The sequence below is a fragment of the Lontra canadensis genome, unplaced genomic scaffold, assembly GCF_010015895.1.
Source record: "Lontra canadensis isolate GAN:19392208 unplaced genomic scaffold, GSC_riverotter_1.0 scaffold227, whole genome shotgun sequence".
Classification (NCBI taxonomy): domain Eukaryota; kingdom Metazoa; phylum Chordata; class Mammalia; order Carnivora; family Mustelidae; genus Lontra; species Lontra canadensis.
The window spans coordinates 89,091-116,370 of NW_022631221.1; the positions used below are offsets into that span (position 1 = coordinate 89,091).

Genomic DNA, 27,280 nt, shown 5'->3' on the forward strand with positions numbered 1-27,280 from the left:
ATTCTGCCTGGAAAGGGTCCAAATTTTTCCCATGTTCCCTTTTTCCTATCAGCTCCTAATCTCAGAACGTCTGTGCCAATAGTAACCTTGGAGGTCATCTGTTCTCCCTTTAGTAGAGGAGGGGACGGATCACACAGTAACAGGAGAGCTCCCTCTTCACCAGGCTGTGACCATCGGTGTCCAGCACACTTCTTACCACACAGCCCACCCCACCATTCTGCTGATTAAAAAAAAAAAAACAATGCTCCAAATCCCAAAACAGACACTGCTTGTTGCCCTCCTCTCCCTTTCTCTTCACCACCATGTGCGGCCATGCAGTCAGCAGAGGGAGGAGGAACCACCTGACCCACAGCTCCAGAAATGGGTACCCAGTCTCCAACCCTGCCACAGTGACCGTCCTAAGGCATCCAGACCTAAGTCACTCACAGCATGGCACTCTCCTGGCCAAGGGATTGGCCCAAAGAATGGGCATTTGATCCAGTTTAGATCAATGAGCTAAATGCCAAAGTTTTCTGACATCATCTAGGCATGAAGGTTGTTGCTTCTCTGAAAAGACAACTTCAAGTCACCTCTCTTCTGTATTCTAGAAAATAAGATGTTGGGATGAGAAGTATGGAATCATTGCAACAATCCTACCACCATGAAAAGCTAGGCTTGAAATTAGACAGACAACACAAAAGCAGAAAGGGAGAAACATAAAGACAACACAAAGAGAGGCAGGGGGAAACTGTTGATGGCATTAATAAGATGCTGAGTCCTACCAATCCCGAAACCCACGTTGTGTCTTCATTGGGTAAGCCAGTTCAAAACACGGTCTCTGCTCTCATGATATAAATTCCCAACTGATGTGTACATACCAAAGATCATACTCGAAGCCGATCTACAATTACATTTTAGAGGCCTTTTGGTTAGCACTCGAGAGTAAAACCAGCTCACGCTCTTACTGCTTCCCCCAGAAATCAAGGAGATGCTCCTTCCTCGGCCACCCACCAAGAACTTGGAGCATGTCTCCCTCTCAGAGCTCTGCAGTCACACAGCCTCCCCATCAGGAGGCCATTGCTGAAAAGAGAACATTGGCAACTAAGCCCTCTGGAGGAAACACCAGAGACGAGAAAGATGGCAACGCCACACAAAGCATAGAAGCTCTTTTCAGTTTAACCTGTTACTTGTTTAAAAATCACTGACAGGGACGCCTGGGTGGCTCAGTTGGTTAAGCAGCTGCCTTCGGCTCGGGTCATGATCCCAGCGTCCTGGGATCGAGTCCCACATCGGGCTCCTTGCTCAGCGGGGAGCCTGCTTCTCCCTCTGCCTCTGCCTGCCATTCTGTATGCCTGTGCTCGCTCTCTCTCCCTCTCTCTCGGACAAATAAATAAAATCTTTAAAAAAAAAATATTTAAAATAAAAATCACTGACAGGGGCGCCTGGGTGGCTCAGCCTGTTAAGTGTCTGCCCTCGGCTCAGGTCACAATCTTGAGGTTCAGGGACTGAGCCCCATGATGCACTCCCAGCTCAGCAGAGAGTCTGCCTCTCCCTCCACCCCTCCCCTCACTCGTGCTCTTTCTTGAGTGTGCACTCTCTCTCTCAAATAAATTATTTTTTAAAAAATCATTGACAACTCCTAGAAAACTAATGGATCCTCAAATGATGCTGATAGCACAGATGTTACGTGCCTCCTAGTGGAAAAACAGGCTGACTCCCATGAAATATATTTGCCAAGAAAATATTGTATCTAGGGGCACGTGAGTGGCTCAGTCCGTTAAGCATGTGCCTTTGGTTCAGATCATGATCTCAAGGTCCTGGGATCGAGCTCCGTGCTGGGCTCCCTGCTCAGCGGGGACCCTGCTTCTCCCTCTCTCTCTGCCTGCCACTCCCCATCCTTGTGCTCTCTCTCTGTCAAATAAATAAATGGAATCATATATATATATATATATATATATATATATATATATATATATATATATATATATGAAATCTGTATCTGATCAAGTCTCTAGATCCACCTCTCATTTTACAAGAAATATGAAGGGCAGAGGAATGTGGTACACAACGTTACAGGAATGTAGTCAATAACATCTAGTGCAGAAACCCCTAGAACCACCTGTTTATTCAAAAATAAATCACAAAGTAAAAAGGAGGTGGAGGGGAAATTCATAGACTCAAAGAGATTTAAGATACAGATTAACCAATATGTGGACCTTATTTGGGTCTTGTTTCAAACTCACATAAAACCACATCTAAGAGATAATCAGGGAGATCTGAATGTTGATTGCATTATATTATAGAGGTATCCCCTGTTGTCTGAAAGTACAGCCGTCCTATGAAACATCTCATCAGCAGAAAAAGTACAAAGTGAAGAAGCAATTACCATGAATTTATATGGAAACATTTTTTTAGCACTCCCAGGTGCAAAATATAACCTCGCGGGCTTTTCTGATACCTTAGGACACAGCTTGCTAATGGGTGCACAAAATAAATAATGAGAAAGCGAGATGCTCCCAGACACAGCTCAAAGGTCTGGTGGCTTGAGGCTGAGATGCCGCTGAGTGTGGTTCCTAGGGAAGGAGCTGCACCCCCAGCCCCATAAGGGCTCACTTCAGAGTGAACACTGAATGCGATTTTTGCTTTTTGCCCTCCTTTTGTAAAGGCAAAACTCCTCCTGGGATGACTGTCGGGTAGCAAACACTGGTTCTACTGCAGATCTTTCATAAAAGCCAACAGGCTGAATGCCAACTTTCAAAATACCTGTATTAAGCACTTATTAGTATTCCTTGGTTGTGATATGGCATTGTGGTTAGGTTTCTTTTAATGTCTTTATCTTTTAGAGATATATTTGAAAATATTTACAGATGATAAAATATAATGTCTGGACTCGCAAAATAATCTGAACAGGGGCGTGGAGGGTGGGTGGAAGGAATGAGATTGGCCAGGAGTTGTCCATTATTGAAGCTGTGCGAGGGTTCCATGGAAATCCGTTACACCACTCTCTCCTTTTTTGTATTTGGAATTTTTCATAATAAGGAAAAGTTTTTTTAGATGAATGGAAGAGATCCAAAGGTGAAGGAGAGTCTAAATTCTTTGCCAAAGTCCTAGTGTCTCTTCCAGGATAGCCTGCACCCAAAGTGACACTTTTTATATAAATTTCCCCAAGTAATTACCTTTAATGGAATATTTTTCAGTTGACACATCTTCTTTCCAAATATTATTGGGAATTTCTGAAATACAGGGCAAGTGCTCTTTCCATGGGGTTACATTAAGAAGTTCAGTTCACAGAAAATACTATATAAATTCCCATCAAACATGAAATGGATGGCAGGTGTGATATATGTCACCCAGCTTGTGCAACTTCAGAAATGTATTCACCTTAATTTCTACCATCTTAGCAGGGGGAGACATTTCTCACCCTGTTACTAAAGATAGAAACCATAATAACATATTAACTACATACAGATGTAAAATTTACTAGACTGAGGCCATTGTCTTTTTATAATGAAAGGCATCTGCCAGACATGACAGAAAAAAACAGATTAATATCCTTAGTATTAAAACAAACAAACAAACAAAAAACTCCTCCAAGTTAGCCAGTGAGCCAGGGAGAAAAAATTACCACACTTACTTTAAAAATTGACCAAAAAACCTGGATAGATGATTCCTAAAAGAAAAAGAGCTAACATAGGATGGCCAGATACAATACAAGATACCCAGTTAAATTTGAATTTCAGATGATTAACAAAAAATTTTAGATAAATGACAGGTTTTTTATTTAGGCCATATTTACACTAAGACCATGTTATTTACCTGAATTCAAATTTCTGTAATTTACATTCTTCTGGTGTACATTCCTTCAAATGTATGCAATTTACAATTTAGGCAATCTTATACTAGTATTTTTATTTGCCAGTTCTGACAACCCTAAATTAATGATCAATAAGTTTGAGAAAATGATCAAGCTCATTCCTAATCATGCAATGAGAGCAAGTACAGTGAGAAAAGCAGAGGCCCAGGAGAGCAGAGAGGAGCCCCAGCACTGTCAGACAGACGGGGAAGACGGTACCATACCTGCGCCTGGCCCTGAGCTGGGGGGAGGCATGGCCTCAGGGCCTCAGGAGGGCAGGAGGGAAGTGGCCAGCAATGCAAAGAGGTGGGGAGGCCGTATGTTTGGCTAAATGTCCCTGAACGTGTCCTTCTGGGGAAAGGAAAAGTGTGATCAACAGTACAGACCCCTCAAAGAAGCATGACTTTTATTGCTTGCTCTTAAAACTCTGTTGTGATATATCCAAATCCATTTTTTTAAAGATTCTATTTATTTGACAGAGAGAGAGATCACAAGTAGGCAGAGAGGCAGGCAGGGGGGTGGGGGGGTAGCAGGCTCTCCACCAAGCAGAGTCCGATATGGGGCTTGATCCCAGGACCCTGAGATCATGACCTGAGCCGATGGCAAAGGCTTTAACCCACTGAACCACCCAGGCGCCCCTATCCAAATCCATTTTTATCTTTTCTGGAAAACTGTATGATCTATTATGTAGTGCATACAAAATAGAATTTAAAAATCCATGTACTCACCTCCAGCTTTAAAAACATAAAACATTACCGATTCAAGGCAAACCTTCTGTGACCCCTCCAGCATGTCACTGGCCTTCCTGCCCTCTCACCTAATTAACCACTAACCTGAGCTTCAGAGTTATCATCACCCTTCATTTTCTTGTGCACTCTTTACATATGTCCGTACTCCTGAACAATCATCGCTCTTGCATGCTTTCAACCCTTATATAAATGGCATAATGTATGTGTTTTTGTACATTTTGCCTTCTTTCACTCAACATTCTGACTATGAAATTCCTCCATAATCATGGTTATAGCTTTAGATTAGCCATTTTTGGTGCTGTGTAGTATTCCACTTTTTGTATATGCCATAATTCATATTTCTAGTCACCTGCTGATGGGCACGTAGGCGGTTTCCAGTTTTGTTATTGCTACCAAAAAATGCTGCTATGAGCATCCTTAAACATGTGTCTTGGCACATATTTAAGCACATTTCTCTAGGGCATATAGCAGAGTGAAAGTAAAAAGTCAATCCTACGAAGTGACCGTGCTGATTTATATTTCCACCAGCAGCAATAAGAACATTTTTACATTTATGTCCTGCTAAGGTTAACTGGAAACTCTCCTTTAAGGCAAACCGAGTTTGGGGAGCCTGGGTGCCTCAGTCAGTTGACCGAGCGCCTTCTGCTCAGGTCATGATCCCAGGGTTCTGGGATCGGGCATGGCATCGGGCTCCCTGCTGCATGGGGAGCCTGCTTCTCCCTCTCGCCCTGCCTGTTGCTTCCCCTGCTTGTGCTCTCTCTCTCTCTCTCTCCATCACATAAATAAATAAAATCTTTTTTAAAAGTTCAAAGCAAACTAAGTTCAAAGCATGCTGGAAATGAGTAGGAGGCCTGGTGCTAACAGTGACTAAACCTGAAAATCAGCCTAACATGAGACAGGCTAACTGTCAGATGTAGACGGAATCCAAGGGTATTCAGGCTGGATTCAGACAGGTTTGGAACTTTTTTTTAAATCACGTGTGTTTTAATCTTTATTATTGTCCTCTAAGATTTAAAAATGCTCATCGTAAAATTAGTTTAATATTTACTAAAACACATCCCATAGAGGTGGAATATCCCATGTTAATTACCATTAACCACAGGACTTATAACCCACCCCATTTTTCTGTACATAAACCAGATTTTTTTGCTTTGAGCAAACAGGATCATATATTCTGATTTGCAGTTTCCTTTTTTTTTTTTTTTTTTACTGTTCAATATATCTTTATAAGGGAAGAAACAATCTATGTTTCAAAAATTCTATTGTTCAATGAACATTTACTAAGCACCTGTCCTTGGCCAGGATAAGTCTATAAAGAAAATTAAATAATTCCACCATTAGGAGACTCCCACTCTGAAAGGAAAGAAACTAATAGATGTGGGTCATTATAATGGCCCCAGTTTAACAAGCACCTTCTATGAGCCAGGCACTATATTCAACCTTTAGTGAATGTGGTCAGCAGAACAATGGCCCCTCAAAGATGCCCATGTCCTAATCCTAATAATGCTATGTTACATGGCTAGGAGGAATCAAGATTGCTAATCAGCTAACCATAAGATAAGGAGAACATCTGAGCTCATCAATCACAAGAGTCCTTAAGAGGAAGGTGGGCAGCAGAAGAGTTGGAACCAGAGAGATGGCAGCATGAAAAAGACTTGACCAGCTTCTGCTGGATTTGAAGGTGGAAGGGGACTACCAACCCAGGAAGGCAGGCAGTTTCTAGAAGCAGGAAAAGGCAACAAAATGGATTCTCCCCTACAGCCTCCAAAAAGGACCTGAGCTCTGCTGATTTTTTAGCCCATGGAGACCATGTCAGACTTCCAATCTCCAGAAATGAGTGTTATTTAAGTCAGTGGTTGTGGTACTTGTTATAGCAGGAATGGGAAGCTAAGACATCCCACGTGCATCCTCCCCACCACCCTGGACATAGACGCTATGACCTCTATTGGACAAATCAGGGGACTGAGGGCCCGTGAAGTTAAATTACTAGCCCAGGACCACAGAGGCCAAGCCAGAGTCAAACCTGGGTCTGTCTCTCTCCAAAGTCTGTGCTGAGGCCGCCCCAGCACCTTCCTACATACGGTCGGCTGCGATACCGGGCAGATGAGACATGCACTGACACCAGGATGAGCAAAGCCCAGGGTGCAGAGAGAACTCTGCTTGGGGCAAGTCTGGGAGGACTGTGTGGAGCCATCCAAATGACAGGCAGAATTTTGAGAGACAGAGATGGGAAGGAAAAGACAAGTTAGGAAATGGGATATGGTTTAGCACGGCTACAGTCTGGGGCACATGGTGGAGGCATCTGGCAGGGGGTAGGGGTGGGCACATGGCTAGAGACTCATACTGTCCAGTGTGATAACCCCTAGCTATATGTGACTATTTTAACATTAACATTTAAATTAACTGAAATCAAATTAATTAAAAATTCAGTTCCTCGGTTGCACTAAGCACATTTAAAACTTCAACAGTCACATGTGTCTACCATCGGGCGGTGCCAATGTAGAATATTACCATCCCCAAAAAAAGGTCCAGCGGACACTGCTGCGGACAAAGTGAAGCTCTGTGTTCCACCTGGTCAGCGGCTCTGGGCACCCGAGGAGCAGGGAGCGGTCCGTGGGCTTTGGCAACTCTCTCCACCTCACCCTCATTCTTATGATCTACTTTTGTGTCCTTTCCCTGGCTTTGCAGTGTTCTCCAAGAACTCATACACAATAAACACCCAACCAAAATACCTAAAACTCCCAGCAGTGTCCCAGAGACGCTTATCTGGTCCTAAAAGTGAACTATTCTGGGAAGTAGGTCCAGTTTTCCCCCACCGTCAATACTTTAAATAAAAAAAGGAAGGAGAAGAGCATTCAGTCCTTATCTGAATCAGATCGACGCTGCCCTGTGAAACGGATATTAAAGAGGAAGGGCAGAGCTGCTCACATTTGTAGAGTATCTGTCAGGTTTCAAAGCATCCACTGCATTGTCTCCTGGAACCTCGCTCAGTGTGGTCCTCCCAGCTGGGGGGTGGGGGTGGTGGGAAGCTGTCCTGGAACTCCAGCTCTCCTGAGCACCTTTTCCCGCTCGCTCGGCAGAGGCTGCCCAACACTGGCTCCCAAAAGGAGGCTGAAATCAATGTCTGAGAAGTGTGCAGGGCTCCACACCTAACAAGCTTAGATTTCTGCCAAAGGTAAGATTATTTTGTGATCTAGCAATTGAGTTTAGAATGATGTCAGATGCAAAATGAAATCCAATTAATTGCTATATGACCCATGTTGCTTTGGGGGTCTTTATGGCGCTGTTGGGAATGTTCTTGGAGATCCAATTCTCGTATCCCCTCGGTGACTCTGGATGTGTGCAGAGCACATATGTACAATGCTAACCCTGTTTGGCAGGCCTCACAAACAGCTCCGATCGATTTCTCATCCACAACTCAACCCTTGTCCTCTCCCAAACGGCTATGCAGTGACAAACGGGGAAGGGGGGGCCTCCTCACGGACATTCTCTCCCACCACCTCCACCGCCAGCGATGCCAGGAACTTGGCTGCTTAAACAATAGATCTCTATGTGGTCGGGAGAGAAAGGGTGCCCTGTACCTGCTAAGGAAGGCCATGCTCCCTTCCCCCAGGCTCTGCCAGGGGGGTGAGGGAGGAGGCCAGGATGAAGACAGGCATCACATCAGATGCACTCCGTTCCCCCTCCCCCAGTCCATCCCCAAGGGGCAAGTAAGTCTTATGACCCAAGCATCAGCTAGTGAACTTTTCTACTCTGTGGGGCAGGGGACCCAGATGTGCAGGATAGATCCCCCTGAGTAAGGGAGAGGGAAGACAGCCCACCGCAGACTCAGCCTTACAAACGAGCCCTTTGGCCAGCTGATGTAGATACTGATGCCAGGGCCTGGGCCTGCTCTGGGTCGAACCGGCCAAGAACTGAAACAAAAGCCAATAATCACTCCCCAGCATGGTATTTTAGGTAGGACCATGTGCACATCTGGAAGAGGGGGAGCAGAAGGAGGCAAGACAGGAGTTCCTGCTCTGGGAACTTTTGTTTGTCTGAGCATGGGGTGCCAAGAATTGAACTAATCATAAACTTCGGTTCCTGATACTCAACATTGGTCTATCCAGGCCCCACTTTCATTTTTCATTTAATCAGCCACTAATCTTTATTAACAGAGAACTATTTTCCAACCCATCCTCCCCTCCCCCAAAAGGTAAAGTATTGACATTAACTTACACTAACCATACGGTTTACCCCACCATATGGTTCCAACCGTCTGCTCCCCCATAACTTCGCCCTAAATCCTCTGTCTAACATTACTTCGCTTTTCTTCTCATAGAGCATTATTGTAGTTATATGTATTCCTAGAAGATATTTTCTTTAATTTTAGCTTTTTAAGTTTATAAGATGCCATGCTCTGTCTTCCAGTGCATTTCTTTTACTTAATATCCTATTACCAAGATTCATCCATATTTTTGCATGTCAATGTTGCTCATTTGTTTTGCCTGAGTATGATCCTGCACCGTGTGAAAACATCAACTAATCTGCCCTCCAACTAGTGGGCATGTGGGCTTTTACAGGCTTCCAGCATTACAAACATGGTTGCATGGGTCTCCTCCTGGTCATGAGTTTCTCTTGGGCATATGTACTTAGGACTGCAATTGCTGGGCCATAAGAAATGTGAATTTCAACTTTGGGAGAAAATGAGATAACATCCAAGTGTTTTCCATTTGATAGCATTTCTTACAGCTTCTAAGATGATCATTTCCTCTTCCTGGCCTTCTCAATTTCGCTCCTCTAAATTTCACATGTCAGTTCCATCAAAATGTTTAAACCAAGTTCTTTGCCTAACACCTAATGAGCATTTCAGATAAATCTCCCGGGGTGGAAAAGAAGGGTCTTGTCAGGCCCACAGGTAACAGGAAGAGTGTCTACACAGACTCAGGGACCCACCCCAGTCCAGACACTGACGCAGACTAGCCAAAAGAAAGAGAGCAGTCTAGAAGCTGTTTCACACCTGCTCCCCATCCCAGTTTGCTCGTTCTGTCTCTCCTCCCCCAAACCTCCCATAACCACCACACATACTAATTTTTAAACAAGGAACAAAAGCCTGTAAATGGGGGGAAGATTATTTATGAAATAACCAATTTCAGGTTCAAATGAGAGCAAGGGGTCTAGCTTGGACACCACTGCAGATTCTGACCCATTTCAGTAAACATTCAGAGAACACTTTGCAGTGTAACCCAGCACACGGACAAATAAGACCTCTATTCTGCCCTCAAGGTGCTGTGAGTTTGTTCATTTCCCAAGACAGGGTTGTACGTGATGTGCCACCAGCGTTAGCGCGGAGAAGGTGGAGATGCTAGCCTGATCTCTAGACGCTCATTGTGGAAAGATCAGCCGAAGTTAGAATGCAAGTGAGCCAAATACAGGAGCTGGTCGAAGGTGAGAGCGACCAATTCTCCCCCAAAGGGTGTTCTGCAGGAGAGCTCCTGGGGAGTGGTGCAGGAGCTGGGTTTTGAAGGGCAAACCCAGCCAGCAAGAGGAGAGAGAACCAATAAAGAACAGACATAAAACAAGAAACCCAATTCCTTACTCAGGCTTCTTGACCTTCCCATTTTCGCCTCTTTTCAAATTTCTTAAATCTATTTCTGGCCTCCAGTCATGCAAAAGCACTAAGAAAGTGGAACCCGTAGAATGCTGTTAAACATGCATTGTCTGCATTAACTGATTTTTTCCATAAACAACAACATAGTCCTTCCCCACCCAGCACCTGGCCCCGTGCTAGGCTCTGGGGATGCACCAGTAGAGAAGATGGGCCAGTTCCCGCCATCACCCAGCTCCTGGGCAGACAGAGGTTTAGACAAAGACAGGCAGTTGACTTGGCCTGACCATCAGCCAGACTCCATCATCCTGGGATAGCCCCTCCCCCACCCTAACCTCCCCCGAAACATTTTCGGTAAATTGTACAGGATTAAAGAAATGCCTGCCTTCTCAGTAATTAAAAGGATCCTGACCAGCATCCCAGGTAGCCAAGTGGCTGCTCAGAGCTCGGAGACCAAAAAATCAGGTGCTTCCTACAAAATAGCCTCCAATCTGATACTTGATAGCTGTGGGTTTCCAGAGTCAAACAGATGTCAGGAATTTTATGAAGGCAGGAAGCAAATAAGGGAGCGAGGATTGGGGTCTAGGCCTCGGGGGAGCTCAATTAGTGGGCCAGATAAAGTTAAACCAAAAGGGCATGCTCTCGGTTTCCTAGAAAGCCAGCTGGAAAAGATGTCAATCCTTAAGCCTCTGTCACTCAAAAGATTAACAGAAGAGACCCAGGTGTGCCCAAGGGAATATTGCAACAAACCAGATGTTTCTGCTTCTCTGACACTGACACTGGCCACTAGAGCCACACTCCTCAGGCCATCAAGAAGCCACAGAAGAGAGCTGGAATCTTTAGGGATTGCCTGAAACTCAAAGGCATCACCCTTTAGTGATTCAGACACCAAAAAATATTATTAACCCTTTCTTACAGCCTCCCCTAATGCGTCCAGGTTCAGTATTGTCTCAAGGAGCCATCTCTTCCTGTGAGAGGGACAGCACCACTGGTGGGATGAGCGCTCCCTGCGGTGGCTTGGTGGTAGGGAGAGCACACCACCTGTAAATCCATATAAACTGGGACGTGGGTCCCACAGCTACATGTGCACCATCAGTGTTTCAAGCAAGCCTGTTAGCTTCCCAGGGTCTCACTTGCAAAATGGCACTAACAAGACCCCCTTCCTTGTTGTTCTATGCATAAGCGGTCATGGAAATGGCCCAGCCCCCGTGTCCCTGAACGGCAGCTCTTCTTGTAGCCTATAAATGCACCCAAGTAAGCACATGCTCAAGACAACAGCTTTCCCTTGGTACTTTTACAGTGTGTGTGTGTGTGTGTGTGTGTGTGTGTGTGAAAGAGAGAATGCAGCTGGGATCCACACAAGCCTATTTACAGCTCCTGTTTTATTTCATCAGATCTATCGAATGATTAAACTAAAGAAGCTAGAAGGAAACCTAACCAATGTCCCTATTTCCCCCTAAAGCCTCTAGCCTTCCCCTAAAAGTTGCTTCCTCCAATTTCAGGAGGCAGAGAAGGAAAGCCATATGGCTTGAGATGCTAGACATGCCCAGCAGCAAACGAGCCCCCCACCATTTGTCTCCGGGCCTCTCGTGTGGGCGGGCATCCAGATTTCAGTCGGGGTGCTCTGGTCTGCGTCTCTGTCTTGACTGTTCCTAATTATTGGAGGGAACGCTGTGGCTCTCCTGACCTCGGAGTTTAAGAGCTGCGGAGTCCTAATATCAAACCAAGCAGCTTCATTTAAAAGGCATCCTCATCTGCATCCATAAAAGTCCCTCCCGGAGCCCACACTCGCCCCAGCTTCGAGAACGCCTGCTGTCGAGGATTTACGACACGCCCTGGATCTAATCTGCGGCACCTTAACTGCTTTTTGTGGCACATCTGGTCATAAAAGCAAGAGCCGGCACAACACGGGGACAAACACTTTTCTTTCCTAAGTGGCTGCAAATCTGATCTCCCAGTGATAGCTGGGCTCCCACGTCAGCAGCAGCCGGTATCCGGGCGGTCGGGAAGGCTGCCCAGCCTTTGCAAGGCTTTTCCTCCACACACGACAGCTATAAAGAGGACTCTCCTAGAGCAAGAGCTCCGAATAAAGAACCTGCGGTCTGAACAGGTGGTAATGGGGCTAGGCCCGCAGATACCCTGGAAAGCCCCCGGCGCTTAGGGAGCCAATCTTGTTTTCACAAAGATTCCAGCTGCTTCACACGGACTCTCAGGCTGCCAGTCGAGGCAAGCAGCTATCCGGAGAGACTGCCCTGACATAAGCTGATTCTTGGCCAGAGATCCTCTGGATTAAGTTCGGTCAAATGAACCACCAGGTGGTTTAATAGCACATTTTTTTTTTTTAAGGCAGCGGAATCCTTCATTTAGACCAATTGGGGTGGGAGGAGCAATAATTTAGACCAGCCATGAACACAATGCCTTCAGTTCCAGGAGATTTTACAACGCTCTGGACAGCCTGTCCTGTGCACAGAATTGGCACATTTGCATATCGTTCAGAAACTCCAATCAGACCAAGGTTCAACAAGTAGTTCAACCTCCCAGCCCCGAAGTCAGGGGGAAAAGACTCTTGAGCACTGCGCAGCGCCTCTCCGCAGCCCCCCACCTCCACCCCTGCTCCGGGGCTGTGCCCAGCAGGAGAGAGCATTAAAATTATCTGCCGTGGGTTTTACGAGCAGCGATCACTTTTTAAAACAACAACAACACAAGGTCCTTGTGTGGCTCTCAGGTAACCTAAAACTCTGGAGGCAGAGCTGCCCCCCACCCCCTCGCCGCCTGCCAAGAACGCCGGCGCTCCGGGACCCAGACCCCGCGCGGCGTGAGACCACAGGGCAGCCCACTCGAGCGGAGAGCGAGCCTTTTTCGGACGCTGGAGGCACCCGCTCGGAGCAAAATACTCTAGGAGAAGAGACAGGGAAAGAAAACCCAGTGACAGTTCGAGGGGGAAGGCGGGAGGCAGATCGGCGCTGCAAGAAAGGAGGGAGGTGGGGGGAAGAACGGGAGAAATTTTTATTCGCCCAGAAGCCCACGGGGACCGGGTGGTAGGTGCGGGGTGGCGGGGGGAGGCGAGGTCTGACAACTCCCTTCCCCCTCCACCTCCACCCCCCCCGCCCCGAGGGATGGGGGCAGGCGACCTCAGGCTCCCTCCGCAGGTGGGCGCGCGGCCGGGGGCGCACTTACCCTGGGGCCCGTGGTGCGGTGGCCGCGAACTAGGGACAGCTGCACCAACACGAGCAGCAAGTGGGGCGTGAGCAGGCGGGCGCAGCGCGCGGGCAGCATGGTGCCAGCCGGGCCGGGCAGCCGGCTGCGGGCGGGGGGCGCGGATTCCGCGGGGCGCACGGCTGCGCCTGCCTTCCTGCCTTCCTTCCCTCGGGGGCCCTCGCGGCTGCCGGGCGGCGGGGCGGCGGGGGCGGCGGCGCTGCGCTCAGAGCGCCCGGTCATGAACCGCCAGGGAGGGGAGCTGGAGCGCGAGCGTGTGCTCTGCGCGCGGTGCTCGCTCGCTCGGCTCGGCCGGGCCGCGGCGGCAGCAGGTTGGACGCCAGAGCCCAGGCCATGGGAATTCCCGTTATAAACCCCCGGGAGGGGCGGGGCGGAGCCGGGCGGCCCTGATTGACAGGCCGAGGGGCCCGTAGCAGCCGACCCTCTGGCAGGTGAAAGCCAATCGGAGAGCGGACAGAGGGGCGGCTCGCGGTCAACCCCACCGAGGAGAGACACCCGCTTGCTCAGCCGGAGTGGGCTCCCGGAGAGCCTGGGAGGAAGAACAACTTTCTCGCGGTCCTTCTGTCTGAGGAAGCCTCGAAGAGCTCCAGCGGCCCTAACTCCCGGAACGCCCACCCGGCTAAAAAGTCAGGCCTTAAGCGTGGGTAATCTTCGACAGAATTCCACGAGTTGTCCCAACAGTCCTGTAAAATAAACAGGAAAAATATTTGTAGCCCCATTTTTCTGAAGAGGATACTAGGGCTCAAAGGAGTTAAGAAATCTGTTTCATCATCACATCAACACCAAGAACAACTGAGAAGGGGACCCGCGCGGGACAGGCTGTGAATGGCCTTGGGAGTGGGGAGTGCATGCGTTCACTTCTTGTAAAGAAGCTTCCAGGGGATGACAACCCAAGTCCTAAAGCATTTCCCCTGGGAGAAGTGCCTAGGAGATAAGGTGAAGCACATCCTAGTTATCCACCTGCTGGGGAGGGCCCCTGTGGCTATGGGGTAATGCCCACCTGGAACCCTGCAGGGGGTGGGGGTGGGAATCCAGGATTGGGACCCAGGCATCCTGGCTCCCTGCCTTGGACTGGAGGGCCAAGGGGCAGCCACTCTGTGGCCTAGGAGTTCTGGGAGAGGAGGTCAGAGGGGACCTGTTCTCCAACTGGGGGAGTGGAAGAAAAATATTGATGGGGAGGGATGGTCTGTGGGTGCAAAGACCCCACAGCTGGGTCAGAGTGGGGAAAGGAGACCTCTCCTGGGTGCCCAACCCACTTGGAGACGATAACACCACAAAAGGTCCAGCCGGATGTTGAAGGTCTCTGCGCAGGATAGTCTCCAAAGGGCCGTCTTGGGAATGGTCACAGCTGCATCACACCAGCTCCTGGGCCAGAGCACCATCCACTGCATTCAACCCAAGAGAACCATGGCTTCCCTTTTTGTGTGGATTATAACCCTTAGGGTTTACTTCCATTGAATGCACCACTCACTACATGAGGAGGGAATCCTTTCTCCAACCAGACAGGAAGCATCAGCACCAGCACTTAATTCCTCCCTCGTGTCTGTGCCTGAGAGGTCCTACCAAGTGTTAGCTCTGCTCCCTTATGCCTTCTCCTCTGGACTGTGTGAACATACTTCCCACCCAACTCCTGCATTTGGCTTTGCCTACTCCCCTTGCGTGCCTCATCCAGCCTCCACCCTACATCCTTCCAAAAGAGCAAACCTGAATGTACTGCTCCCTACTTAATAGACTTAAACTCTGCCCGGTGCTCTCCGATAAAGAGAGCCCAGACTGGATGCTGGAACAATAACAATAATACTTGTCGTTCTCCAGACAAAAACAAAGACCATCTCTCAGGGAAGTGCCTGTCTTCCTCTGCTGAGAAGTAACACAGTGGTCAGGCTGCTTTCTGGAGCTAGACAGGATGGGTTCAAATCCTGGGTCTGCCACCTAGTGGCATAACCTTGCACAAGTCACTTTACTCCTCTGGGGTCCAGTCTTTCCCTCTGTAAAATGGGGATAAAAATAGTCTCTACTTCATGAGTGGTCAGGGTTCAAGGAGATGGTTAAGTTAGAAATACCACCTCTGGCTAAGAAGAGGGCAAGGCAAATGGCTCATCTCATTTTATCCTCAGAATGATCCTGTGAAGTAGAGAGATAGATCCAACTTTACAGGTAAGTAAACAGATAGTCCAGGAGATTGTGACTTCCTTTCCTCATCTGGCTGGTAAAGGACGTCCGAGAGTCAAGGCTAGGTTTTCAGATTCTAATTCCGCCTCTGTCGTGTGATGACCACAGTGTCCAATCTCAAATGCCATAGGGTTAGATGCTCCCTATGTGGTGGACAGAGAATCTCAGCCATGACCTGGAGAAGAACTGAGACTTGGGAGCGGCACCGAGCTTCAGGGGAAGAGCGTGGAAACAGCCCCTATGATCTGGCATGCTGGGAATTCGCCCAGCTGGACTCGTGACACTGGCCCAATACTACTGTGCCTCATGCAGCACTTAGATTAATTTCCGTGTGCCCTGTGTGTTCACGCACCAGGGGTAGGCAGGATGGAAATGTTATCACCGAGCTCCGCAGCCTGACAGGTCTGTCCTGCCTCCACCACCTGGCCATGTACACATGGTCAAGCTGGTCAACTTCTTCCTGTTGCTGGAATTATTGAGAAATCTGCTGGAGTAAGTAAATATGCTTGCGATGGCCCTCCAGTATCTGGCAGCTCCGTGCACCAAGGGAAAAGGCATTGCAATCGTCCTTTCCATCCATAACACTGCATGCTGCTTTCTAGCCAGAAAGCCTATTTCCAACTGGTTGCTGGTCCAAAAGTCTACATTTTCTGGATTTCAACCATGTAGCTTAGTTTAAAATATGAGCAACTGCTTTCCAGTTACTTTGCTCAGCAAGTATTTTCTTTCCCTCTGGTTGGCATGCAGGGCCTGTCGTAACCATGGCCATCATTCAAATGATGCATTTTCTTCTCCCAACTCCTCCCAACCCCAGAGAAGGTTAGAAATTCCAGAGAACTACTAGTCTCAAACAGCGTGTCTCTGCCAGGCTCAATCTTCTGATCCAAGCAAAAAGTGAAATTGACAAGTTCCTTCTTTCCCTGGAGGCCAGGCTTATGGTCCAAAAATAAATTTAGCTATTCTGGCATCTGGTCTGTCCAGTTCCAGCCATACTCCTTGCCCTGTGGGACTTCTATTTGCAAGGGGATATTTCAGTAGAAGAAAAATAATACTTTATATCCCATATTGAGGCCTGAGGGCCTCAAATATTTAGTATTAGCTCGGAATGCCCGTTTCAAGAATATGTTTCTGTATAATCCAAAGGAGACTTGCCTTGTCTCATATTACAAATAGAACCTTTCCATTTATTTTAACAAGCACTTTGATGCATCTCCTTCTGTGCCCGGCACAATGCTCACTATTATGAGGAATTTTGGGTGCACATCCTGCCCTCTGAGTGGTTATAATCTAAGACACAAAGCAGACAGATTCTTGGAGACCATTACTTAAAAGCAATGTATTTTGGGGACTCAGAGAGCGGGGATCCACTATAGACCTAACGACCAGGGAAGGCCTCATAAAGAAGGTAGATCTTGAATGAGGCTTTGGAGAAAAGTCCTTCTATAATATAAATATACTTTGATTTATGTTTGCTTCACTTGTGACAACAGCTACCAACAGAAAAGGGTGAGTTGTGTCGAAGGTCCTGGATTCTTTTCAAATATACTCCTGTACCCAGAAACCTGGGACACCAAGAATCTTGGGTTTTAAAAAAAGAAAAATATGGGGGGTGATGGATATGTTCATTGACTTGATGGGGAAAACCTTTCATAATGTATACATATATCAGATCATCATGGCGTGCACCTCAAGTATTTTACAATTTTATTTGTCAATTGTACCTCAATGAAGCTGAAAAAATATGCATATCAAAAGTAATTAGAGTGAATAAGTTAGAAGCTTATTTCTCTCTTTTGTACACAAACTCCCTTCAAAGTCAAGGGTAGCTCCCTCTAACCCAGGTTTCTTCTAGTATCGCCCTGTCATTTCTTTCTTTCATTCTTTTTTTTTTTAAGATTTATTTATTTATTTGAGAGAGACAGAGAGAGCATGTAACCAGGGGGAAGGAGCATGCAACCAAAAGGGAGTGGGAGAGAAGCAGACTCCCCACTGAGTGGGGGGCCCCAGAGGGGCTCAATCCCATGAACCTGGGGACTCCATCCCACAAACCTGAGATGACTTGAGCTGAAACCAAGAGTCATATGTTTAAATGACTGAGCCACTCAGGCATCCATACTGTGTCATTCTTCATAAGCAGCTTCTACCTCAAAGTCCAAGATCGCTGCTCAAACTCTAGACATCACATCTCTTTTCTCACCAGCAGGGAGAGAAAAGGGCCAAAGAGGAGCATGCCTCTCTCTTTAAAGACATCTCCCAAGAAGTCACATTTCATTGTATCTGTATGACCACATCTAGCTACAAAAAAAAGATTGAAAAATTTTCATCTTAATTGGAGGTGGCCACAAGTGTCCAGCTAAAAATCAGGTTTTATGTTACCAAGAAGAATAAAATCCTGGAAGACAACTAGCAGTAGGAGCTATCATCATTATGATGCCTAGAGTTGCCAAACAAAAGAACCAAAAACAATGCAATAGAGCTCAGAATGTTAAGTTGTGGCTTTTCTCCACCTCTGCATGTCCAACTCCCTCATGCTCAAAAACATTAATAGGCTTAGGGCCAGACACCCAGACTCTTTTTTTTTTTTTAAGATATTATTGGCATATAACATTGTATTAACACAATGATTTGGTATATGTATGTTTGTGAAATTATTACCACAATAAGTTAACATCTGTCTCCTCAAATAGTTTTTTCTTATGATAAGAACTCTTAAGATCTACTCTCTCAGCAACCTTCAAATATATAATACAGCATTAGTAGTCTCATTATGCAGATGAAGAACTGAGGCTTAACCACTAAGATTAACTTCACCAAAGGTGGTCCTTATATTTTGCATGCACTTCAAAACTTTTGGAATTCTTGGGGCACCTGGGGGTTCATTGGGTCGGGTATCCGCCTTCGGCTTAGGACATAATCCCAGGATCCTGGGATCAAGCCCCATATCAGGCTCCCTGCTGCGAAGGAAACCTGCTTCTCCCTCTCCCTCCGCCTGCCACTCCCCCTGCTTGTGTGCTATCTCTCTGTTAAAGAAATAATTTTTTTTTTTAAGTTTTGGCATCCTCTTAAATCTGTCAGTACTAAGAGTCAGAAGCACATGCTATATTCACACGTGCTATTTTGTGTATTACTGAAGACTGACTCTTATTTCCTCATGTATGGGTTTTCTCCACTCACCTACTTCATCTTTCACTTGCCTGCTTTATTGGTCTGTGTTTTTTATATTGGAGCCCATGAAGTGAGGAGCCTTTCCAATATCTTTGAACCCATAATCCACCATGCCTGGGGACCCCAGAGAAAGCATTGTTACGAACCCCATTTAGACTGGGGTTTGAGACTCCATTTCAGATCATTGCCATGCACTCCCAGTCCATTGACACAGAGCTGAACCACTCAATCAGACATTATTTCCTTGCTTCCCTCTAGTGTGCCACGTACTGTGCTAGGCACTGGTATACAATGAGAACAAAGAAAGTAACTGACCTCACAGAGCCCAGTTTAGTAGAAAGACAGACATTAAGCAACCAATTGTTGCTAATGTCTAATTATCGACAGTTTATTCCAAGTGTCTGCAGTGTCTACAAATTCCAAGTGTCTACAGTACTACAAAGAGGCACAGGGGATTTGGGGAGTTATTAAAAAGAGTGTCTAGGAGCACCTGGGTGGCTCAGATGGTTAAGTGTCTGCCTTCGGCTCAGATCTTGATCTCAGGGCCCTGGGATGGAGGCCCTCGTCAGGTTCCCTGCTCAGCGGGTAATCTGCTTTTCCCTCCGTCCCCCACCCCCCACTCATACTCTCTCTCAAATGAATAAGTAAAACCTTAAAAAATAAATAAATAAAAAAGCGTCTAACTAAATCCAAAGAGTCAACTTTTCTGAGAAAAGTTGAGATCCAAAGGATGTCCAGTTTAAGCTGGACAAGAGAAGGGGGAGAATGTTCTGGGCATAGTGAACAGCACATGCAAAGGCACCAAGGCAGGGGACCCCATGGAAATCAGTTTGGAACTAACTGGATCATTCTTATCTCTTCAACTCTCAGTAGCCCAGGAAAAATAATTTTCACCATAGACCAATCATCTTGGCCTGATGGATTCATTTAATGTTTTTATATTTCCAAGTCATTTTACAAGGAATTTACAGAAGTAGGAACAAATGGATAGTGTGTTAGTTAGCTATTGCTACCTAACAAATAACTACCCAAACTTAAACAAACATCTCACAGTTCCTATGAGTCAGGAATCTGGGAGGGGCTTGCTGGGTGGTTCTGGTTCATTGTCGCTCATTAGGTGGCAGTGAGGGCTAGCTTCATAGGCGTGCATGCAACCTGGGCAACCATGAGAAGTCCCAGGCTTGACCTAGGAGTCTGCTGCTGCTGTCTTGGAATTTTTAGCAATTTTTGGTCAGGGAATTCCCCCATTTTAATGTTGCACTGGACCACATAAATTATGTAGCCGGTTCTAGTTGAAGTCAACCTACTAGCCAGGACTACAGTCATTTAGGATCCAGGGTTGGAAGACCCACTTTCTAGCTCATCTCATCGTAGTTAGCAAGCTTCAGTGTTTTGCTGACCATTGACAGATATGTTGGTTCTTCTCCACATGAGTCCTCACAGCAGGATAGCTGGCTTTCTCCAGAACAAATGATCAGAACAAGAGCCCAAGATGGAAGCTGCAGTCTTCTATAACCTAATCTCAGTACTGACATACCATCACTTCTGCCATATTCTATTGGTCACACAGATCAGCCCCAGTGCAATGTGGGAAGGGACTACACAGGGGTGTGAATACCAGGAGGCAGGGAACAGCGGGAGCCATCTTGGATGCTGGCTACCACAGAGAGCTAAAAGCAACTTTGTTAGGAATGTTAATAAGAACTTAAATATAACAAGCCCCAAATCTTATTTCATATTTTCCTAGTTTTGAAAGTAACATACCTGAAATAAACAACAAATTTGACTGAAAATATCCACGCATCAAATGTCATGAACATGGAACACATTCATCATGTAAATGCTGATTCCAGATTTCAGCTGTATCTCTAAGTGGTCTATCATGCCTTATGATTCTTCTGTTTGCATTTGCATCATCAAAACACAACACTTTTGAAAGTTTTGGTGGCTCATAATTTATTTATTTATTTATTTATTCATTCATTCATTCATTTATTCTCGGTGATGCATAATTTTGTTGAAGAGAGTATAGCCATCTTCTGTTCTGTAATTGCAAACCTAATTTAAAATCAGGTCTACAAACCTAATTTAAAATCTTCAATCTGGAGCACCCGGGTGGCTCAGTGGGTTAAGCCTCTGCCTTCAGCTCAAGTCATGATCCCAGGGTCCTGGGATCGAGCCCCACATCGAGCTCTCTGCTCAGCGGGGAGCCGACTTCCTCCTCACTCTCTGCCTGCCTCTCTGTCTACTTGTGGTCTCTGTCTGCCAAATAAATAAAGTCTTTTAAAAAATAAAATAAAATCGTCAATCTAATATTTTCATTTCTGCATCTATTTCCTCTTTGCATGTATACATACTTTCAATATTTGTCTACTCACAAACCACCTTAAGTAAATTTGGGGGCTCAAAAAGTCTAAAATATTAAAGAATATTGTCAATCTTTTTAGCAAAATAGGAAAGTTCAGGCTTTTCCCATGAAATACTATGAAATCAAGTTCATCTTGATTTCAATGAAAATAACATATTTCCTTTTTGTCCTTAAAACATATTCTTGGCGCACCTGGGTAGCTCAGTCAGAGCCTGGGTGGCTCTTGATTTCAGCTCAGGTCATGATCTCAGGCTCCTAAGATTGAACCCACAAAATCAGGCTCTGCTCTGAGCAGGAGTCTGCTTGAGATTCTCTGTCTCCCCATCCCTCTACTCCTCACCCCCACCCTGCACACACACACTCTCTCTTTCTAAAATAAATAAATAAATCTTTTTAAAAACCATATTCTTAGTTCATTGATAATCAAGCTGGAGGAAAATCCCCTAAGATATCATCATCCAAATATTCATAGGCTAAGATTTCTTTTACATAATTTCACTATCATTTGCTTATGTTCTGGAGTGCTACTGACTCTTTGCATTCATCTTCTGATTTATGCAGTAATTGTGAAACCTTTCTCACTATCAATTTACTTCTCTTTGCCACTAAAGGTAGAAAATTAAAAATTCAGAGTTTTCCATTGCACGCAATAAAACTAAAAGCAGATCATAAAGATGGTATCTCCAGGCCTCTTTTATATCTTCTTGAAAAATTATATAACACTTTAGGCAATGAATTAAGAAAACTGAAGAATGACAAACAACTAATGATTGATGATACTGCTACACCGTCCTTCTAGGTAATTCCGCCGTCCTTCGGTTTCCTTATTTTAGTCTTTTTCAACATCGTTGGGAATAAATGATGAGTAATGAGAAATAATTCCTAGGAGGACAAAATAAATGTTTCAAGACACAGGAAAAACGAAGATCACGAGGTTCTTGCAATGTATCTCACATTTATAAAAGTGTTCCAGTGTACCTGATCATAACTGCGAGATCGAATGAGTTTTAGTCTATATTGAAAAAGATAGGCAAATTTTATCTTTGTGTTCTGGGAGACATCGGAAAAAGCATCAAAGCCATCAAAGCCAAGAAATATCAATGCTTTACCAAAGTTGCAAGTGCTTTTAAAAATCAGCTAAAATTGGGTCCTGGGGTCCCTGTATGGTATTAACACAACCCAGCTAGTGGATTTGGGAGAAGTGGCACCACTGACATGACTTGAAGCAGACGCTCTTCATGTCCCATCCGCATCCTTTCAGACCCCAAGTCACCATGCAGCAGCTAACCTCAGGTACCTCTTCTTTCTGCCTGAGGACTTCCTTTGGCTCCAGGTGCCTGCTTGTCCCATGCAGAGGGCAACCAGAAGTGTCTTGGAAGGTAATGCCACCAGGAGCAAGCCTCACCCAGTGGAGAACAAGAATTAGTAGGCACATTCCTCCCCTTCCTTACTGCCCAGCAAGACAATTCTGAGGTGCATCCCACAGTCTTTTAGTGGGTCCCCAACAGGATTAAGACCCAGCTGCCCGCAGCAGTGACCCTCTCATCAATGAACCATTAGCTGGCCTCTCTCCCTTCCCTGTTGCATTTCCACATCCCCTTACTGTGTTTCCTTAGATCATCTCCAGATAAACTATTGGACCAAAATTTCTTGTCTCAGAATCTGCCATTGAGCAAACCAAAACCAGGACACAGGGTGAAACCACATCACGGTAGAGCAGCCGTGGCCCCAGAATGCACTGGGAGGGCTACCCCTGCTCTACCAGCACCTGGGTGCTACCTACCCAGAATGAGAAGAGTGGGCTGATCCAAACAGGCCAAACAGAGAGGAGACTAGTTCCTGGTGGCAGATGGCAGTGTAGGAGAAATAATGCCTTCAGAGGTCATTCGGATAAGAACCTGTCTAAAACCATCAGAAATGTTTTATCCATTTGACAAAAACTTGGAATGGGCTCCCAGGGGTGGCAGATGGACAGTCTGATCTCGTTTAAGAAACATCCTGGGGCAGTGGATCAGCCCTGGGCATGGAGATGGAGGGCTAGGGTTCCAATCCAGGCCTCTCTGGCCATTCCCACCACCAAAGATGGATAGCAAGGCCTGCACAGAGTCGTTGGGAGGAATGAATGAAACCATGGGGTGTAGTAGCATGTTCTCTGTTTTTCGTCTTCTTCAGCAAGATATTTGCCATTTACCCTGGAGTGCAGGCTGGAGCAGACACTTGCATCTAGCACATGGCCTTATTTTGGAAAAGCTACCTGAGTCCCTTTAGTCGTGTAAATGAAGGGTCAGTAGGCACCAGTGTCCTGGGAGAGGAGTCCAACAGGCCCTTTCTTGCGCTGTAAGCTCTGCTCCTTTAGAGGAATCTGGTCGCTGGGGAGAGAGAGAGGCTGGTTCTGCTTCTGGGCAGTGAAGGCGTGTGCAGCACCATCTCGAGAATCCTCTCCAGACCCCAGGCTGTGCTAAGACACGCACACCAGGCGTCTAGCAGAAGCCGTGCACAGTGCCTGGGTCTGTTCAGTATGTTGGCTCCCTCCCTGGACCAGGTTCCTATTGTTGCTGTAACAAATTACCAGTGTTGGAGCTCAACCCAAATTTACTGACAGTTACAGAACTCAGAAGTCCAAAAGCAGGCTCCGTAGCTAAAACCAAAGCATCCTCAGGGCTTCGCTCGTTCTAGAGGCTCTAGGGAAGAGTCTGCCACCTTGCCTTTTTCTGGAGGCTGCCTGCACGCGCTGGCTTTGGCCCAAGCCTCTATCCGGAAGAGCAATAGCATAGCATCTTCCGATCGCTCTCGGAAGAGAGACTCTCCTCCCTCCCTCTTATAAATTCCCCTGGGATGGCAAGGAGCCTTCCCAGATAACCCAGAATAGTCTCTCTATTTCAAGAGATTTATTCAATCATATCTGCAAGGTCCCTTTTGCCATATAAAGCAACATATTCACAGGTCTCGGGGACTCGAATGTGGACATCTTTGGGGGTGAGTTATTACTGAGCCTGCTCCCTTCCCACACACTGCATTTCCCTTGGATTCCCTCCCACCTCTTCTTTAACCAAAGTGTCCCTAACTCCAGGGCTTCTGTTCATCCCCCCAGCGTTCAGTCCCTGCACTGCGGGGTGGGTTTACTGTCACAGCCTCAGGGCTGACTTGCGCTTTGGTGACTCAGATGACTGCCTCTGGCCATGCACCTCACCTGCTTGTCATAAACAGGGGGCATGATCTCCTCATCACCCAGAGAGCCAGCTGGTGCCCACGCCTGGGCTGCCACCCACGGCACCTCCAGACACCTGGCCCTGCAGGCTCAAATTCCCTCCCCCGCAACCCCGCTGCTCACCCACAGCTTTGCAGCGATCACATGGCCGTCTGATTTTCCCAAGCTGTAGTGCGTTTCCAGAAAACAAGCCACCATCCCCCACACCCACCCTCATCACACACACCTTTCCAAAGACCCCTGGCTATCTGTATTTTCTCTTTTTTTTTTTTTTTTTAAGAACTTATTTATTTGTTTGACAGAGAGAGAGCACAGGTAAGCAGAGAGGCAGGGAGAGGGACAAGCAGGCTCCCCACCAAGCAGGGAGCCCAATGTGAGACTCCATCCCAGGACCCTGGGAACATGACCTAAACCAAAGGCAGCCACTTAACCGACTGAGCCACCCAGGCGCCCCTTTTTTCTTTCTTCCACAATGAACTTTGTATCTGTGATAAGGGGCAAGTGTTGTTTATAATACAAAAAGAAAAGATCCAATACAGTCCTCTCTCTTCTCACTGCTCACCAATGCACACGCTTCCATGCCTCTCACTCCCATGGCCCCCTGCATCTGGAACCCCAGCCCAACAAACGCTCAGGGAGCACCACTCCTGAAGGCACGCACCTCCCCGTTCAGACAGTATCCTCACCCACGGTCTTCTCTGCTCTCCAGCACGCCAGCCGGCGGCTTCCCACAGAGTTTGGCTGTGCTGATGTCACTGGCACAACAGTCCAACAACAAGATACACACATAATCTGGTGGGTTTTTTCCACAAGCCCTACTTATATATGTATTTTCATGGCTAGTGTTTACTGAGCATTTACATCATCCAAAGCACCTCAAAAGCACACCTCATTCCTTCTTCATGACAAGCTCATTGTCGCTAATATTGTACCCATTTTCCAGATCAGGAAACTGAGTGTGGAGGGGCTAAGGCACTATACTGGGGTTAAACAGACGTCAGTGGCAGAGTCGTTTCCAACCCTGAGCGCATCTAACCCCACCACCCATGCTCTTCACCACTAGCCTGCGAGAGCTGGTTGACTAGATGGGACTGTTCCTATGAGACTGAGTGAGGGCTCGGCTGGCACAGGAGGCAGGAGGCCGGTGGTCTCCGTGGGACCTATGTTTAAGGATAATGGTGCAGCAGGAGGGCTCTGGCTGCTGAACAAAGAGGTCCTCAGGCACAGTCTGGGTCTGAGAGGTAGCGCAGCATCAACCATAGCCCCCTTCCCTTGGGGGCACTGCACGGAGGCATTCCAGGCTTTGCATCCAGCCAAGGAGGCAGGCTGCCCTCAGGCAGGCACCCCTGACCATCCATGGGGGCATTGCCTTTGGCCTACTCTTTCAGAACTGTATCTTCCCGATAGCCTGCTGCCTGCTGTGGTCCTGTGTCTGTGCTGCTCCACGATGCCTCTCAGACAGCCACAGCTCTTGGACCAGTGAGACCACAGACGTCTGGAAGCTGGGACCCATAGCTTCTATTTTGTGGCTTCTCTACCCTCCCCCACTAGGTCAAAATCCATGCTCAATCACACTTGTTAGTTCGGCCATTTAAATGAGCGGATGAGGGGCACCTGAGTGGCTCAGTCAGTTAAGCGTCTGCCTTCGGCTCAGGTCATGATCCCAGGACCCTGGAATCGAGCCCTGCATCCGGCTCCCAGCTCAGCAGGAAGTCAGAGTCTCTTTCTCCCTCTGTCTCTCCCACAGCTAATGCTCTCTCTCTCTCAAATAAATAAATAAAATATTTTTTTAATAAATAAGATCTTAAAAAATAATAAAAATAAAATAAAAGGCCAGAGGACACCGAAGTAGGGACTATGGGAGAGCCCAACTGAATAAATTATTTTAAAATTAAGTAGGATGAAATGCAGATTATGTGTTATTGCTATGTTCCCACGGGAGAGGTGTATTTTTAATAAGAACATGTCAAAGTCCTTGGACATATTTCATTCCTACACTTGTGCCTTTACCAGATGTCTTGCACAATTAGACATCTGTGCACAGACAGAAAAACTTGCATTTGGATGCATGTATTAGAGGCAGGAAATTTAACATCAGAGTTAAGCGTTCCAATTTGGGAGTTAGGCCTTGATTCAAATTCCATCTCTGTGAGTGGCTGACCATGGATGAGTCACTCCACCTCTCTGGGCCTCTGTTTTCTCATTTGTGAAATAGTAATTAAAAGTGCCTTCCTTAGGGCACCTGGGTGGCTTTGTCAGTTAAGCCTCCAGCTCTTGATTTCAGCTCAGGTCCTGATCTCAGGGTTGTGTTTTCAAGTCCCGTGTTGGGCTCCGTGCTCAGCACAGAGTCTACTGGTCCCTCTCCCTCTGATCCTCCCCGCCAATCTCACTCGCTCTCTTACCTGCTCTCTCTCTCTCTCAAACAAATAAATAATAAAATCTTTTTAAAAATGCCTTCCTCGTTCACACCCATTAGGATGAATGTTACTAAAAAACAGCAAAAAAAAAAAAAAAAGAAAGAAAGAAAAGGAATGTTGGCGAACATGTGGAGAAATTAGAAGGCTTGTGCATTTCTGGGAGGGGTGTGACATGGTATGGCTGCTGTGGAAAACAACTTGGCACTTTGGCCAAAAGCAGAAACATCATGGAATTCCCACGCGACCCAGCAATTCCACTTCTGAGTATGTACCCAAAAGAATGGGAAGCAGACCCCAGAACAGTTATCTGTACACCCATGCTCACCACCGACTTACACGCCACAGCCAAGAGGTGGAAGCAATCCAAATGTCCATCATCCAATGAATGGATCCACAAAGCATGGCATATGCGTGTAATGGAGGGTTACTTAGCCTTAAAAAGGCTGGAGAGTCTGACACGCTATCGCATAGATAACGTTTGAAGACTTGATGTTATGTGAAATCAGCCTAACGCACGGGGCAGTGATTGCAAGATTCCACTCAGAGGAGGTACCTAGAGCAGTAAA

At 46.6% G+C, this 27,280-nt stretch overlaps 1 protein-coding gene across 1 annotated transcript in view; it reads right to left on the reverse strand.

The window, feature by feature from the left end:
• The window catches only part of SMOC1 (SPARC related modular calcium binding 1), a 97,189-nt gene extending 83,500 nt beyond the window's left edge, over positions 1-13,689 (reverse strand). Inside the window, exon 1 of the mRNA XM_032849399.1 lies at positions 13,346-13,689. Within this exon, the coding sequence (XP_032705290.1) occupies positions 13,346-13,606 (261 nt within the window). The 5' untranslated portion in view covers positions 13,607-13,689. The remainder of the gene's footprint in view (positions 1-13,345) is intronic.
• Positions 13,690-27,280: the final 13,591 nt, after the last annotated feature.